General features: G+C 43.5%; 1 protein-coding gene across 1 annotated transcript in view; it reads right to left on the reverse strand.

Moving 5' to 3' along the window:
• The window catches only part of LOC125033622, a 19532-nt gene that overhangs the window by 15778 nt on the left and 1254 nt on the right, over positions 1 to 2500 (reverse strand). The window contains 2 exon segments of the mRNA XM_047625288.1: positions 701 to 846; positions 2062 to 2500. The exon segment at positions 2062 to 2500 is cut by the window's right edge and continues 546 nt beyond it. Of these exon segments, the coding sequence (XP_047481244.1) occupies positions 701 to 846; positions 2062 to 2500 (585 nt within the window).

The raw sequence follows: 2500 nt of genomic DNA on the forward strand, positions 1-2500 counted from the left end.
TATCCACCTCTCCATCTATCTGTTTATCCACCTCTCCATCTATCTGTTTATCCACCTATCCATCTATTTATCCGCCTCTCCATCTATCTATTTATCCATCTCTCCATCTATCTATCTATCCACCTCTCCATCCATCTGTTTATCCACCTCTTCATCCATCTGTTTATCCACCTCTCCATCCATCTGTTTATCCACCTCTCCATCTATCTGTTTACCCACCTATCCATCTATTTATCCGCCTCTCCATCTATCTATTTATCCATCTCTCCATCTATCTATCTATCCACCTCTCCATCTATCTATCTATACACCTCTCCATCCATCTGTTTATCCACCTCTCCATCCATCTGTTTATCCACCTCTCCATCTATCTGTTTATCTATCCATCCATCTATTTATCCGCCTCTCCATCTATCTATTAATCCACCTCTCCATCTATCTATCTATCCACCTCTCCATCCATCTGTTTATCCACCTCTCCATCTATCTGTTTATCTATCCATCCATCTATTTATCCGCCTCTCCATCTATCTATTTATCCACCTCTCCATCTATCTGTTTATCCACCTACCCATCTATTTACCCGCCTCTCCATCTATCTATTTATTCACCTCTCCATCTATCAATATCCACCTCTCTATCCATCTATTTATCCACCTATCCACCTCTCTCTACAAAAGCGTGATTCCGTCCCACCCACCTGTAACCTTGTAGATGTTGTTGACCCGCTGGACGTGGCGCGTGATGGCCTCGATACACGCCTCCTCTGACCCGATTTTCTCGTAGAAGAGGTGGTCCGCCTGCAGGTACAGCATGCAGGTGGTCTTCTTCGGGTCGACGCCGGAGCTGTGGGGGAGGCGGGGAGGTCAGGGAGGGCTGTGGTGTAGGGTTTGGTTTAGGTCTGGAGAGTCTGTGTTTTATTTCGGTTTGTGGAGGATGGTTTGAGTTAGGTCTGGAGAGTATGTGTTTGAGTTAGGTCTGTAGAGTATGGTTTGGTTTAGGTCTGTAGAGTATGGTTTTATTTGGGTCTATTTATTTAGGTCTATAAAGTATGGTTTGATTTAGGTCTACAAAGTATGGTTTTATTTAGGTCTACAAAGTATGGTTTTATTTAGGTCTGTAGAGTATGATTTTATTTAGGACTGTAGAATACGACTTTGCAGAATTCAATAACGAACGTTTGCAACTTCAGACATAGCGAGCTGAACCGGTTCTAATTAAGGAAGAGAGTTGCCTGCCTAGAACAGAAATCAAAATGAACTCAGGTAAGAAATAAACTCCGCAGTCACATTACATTAATTTCAATATAAAGACAGAACGAGATACAGGGTTGTCATGTTCTAGGATATTTACATGTAGGATTGAACGAGAATTTCTCCATTTGCATTGTGCACAGTGATTTAATGAATGTTAAACTGCTGCCACGTGTCGCAAAGTGGAAATGCAAAAATGCCGTACACACTGCACATAAATGTTTGACTGTTAACGAAAGTATACATGCTCTGGGACATGCAACATTCAGATTGGGCCTTGCATACCTGTGTATAAGCTTGGATGCATACTTACATACATACCTGCATGCATACGTACATAAATACATACATACACACACATATAAATGTATATATGTAAATATGTATATATGTATATATGTATATTTGCATGTATGTATGTATGTATGTATGTATGTATGTATGTATGTATGTATGTATGTATGTATGTATGTATGTATGTATGTATGTATGTATGTATGTATGTATGTATGTATGTACGTATGTATGTATGTATGTATGTATGTATGTATGTATGTATGTATGTATGTATGTATATATACATATTTATATATATGTATATATATATATATATATATATATATATATATATATGTGTGTGTGTGTGTGTGTGTGTGTGTGTGTGTGTGTGTGTGTGCTTACACACACACACACACACACACACACACACACACACACACACACACATACAGAAACACATGCGCGAGTGTTTATGAGTGTTTACATGTGTGCGTGCGCGCGCGCGCAAGGAAATTCGCTGGTTCCTCACCGTTTCTTCCTCGCACTTCTTCTGGGCCAAGGGTGACCGAAGTCTGGAAGCTCTTGCGAAGCGCCTTCCGCCCTCCGTCGAGTGTCGTTCCACGACCTCGGGAGCGCGTGGTCGTCCCTCCCGCCTGTGGGCTCGTACACCAGCTCGAAGTCCAGCTGGCGGCGGTCGTCGTGGGCGCGGTGGTCGTCGAACTCCGAGGTGGACGAAGTGTTTTGGGACGACGCTGAGAAGGAGGAGGGGGAGGGGGAAGAGGGGGAGGGGGAAGCTTCGAGGGGAAGAAGGGTGGTTGTGTGAGCACCGTCGGGGCCCGGGCTGCTCGCGGCCTCCCGGGAGAGTTTGAACTGACTTACAAAAGACGATTGCTTGTTATCAAAAGTAAATTTCTTTGTGGGTGAATCTCTATGACGGCTAGCTTGGCCTTGAGGCGCTGCGGGGGCGG

The sequence above is a fragment of the Penaeus chinensis genome, chromosome 16 (assembly GCF_019202785.1).
Source record: "Penaeus chinensis breed Huanghai No. 1 chromosome 16, ASM1920278v2, whole genome shotgun sequence".
Taxonomy (NCBI): Eukaryota; Metazoa; Arthropoda; class Malacostraca; order Decapoda; family Penaeidae; genus Penaeus; species Penaeus chinensis.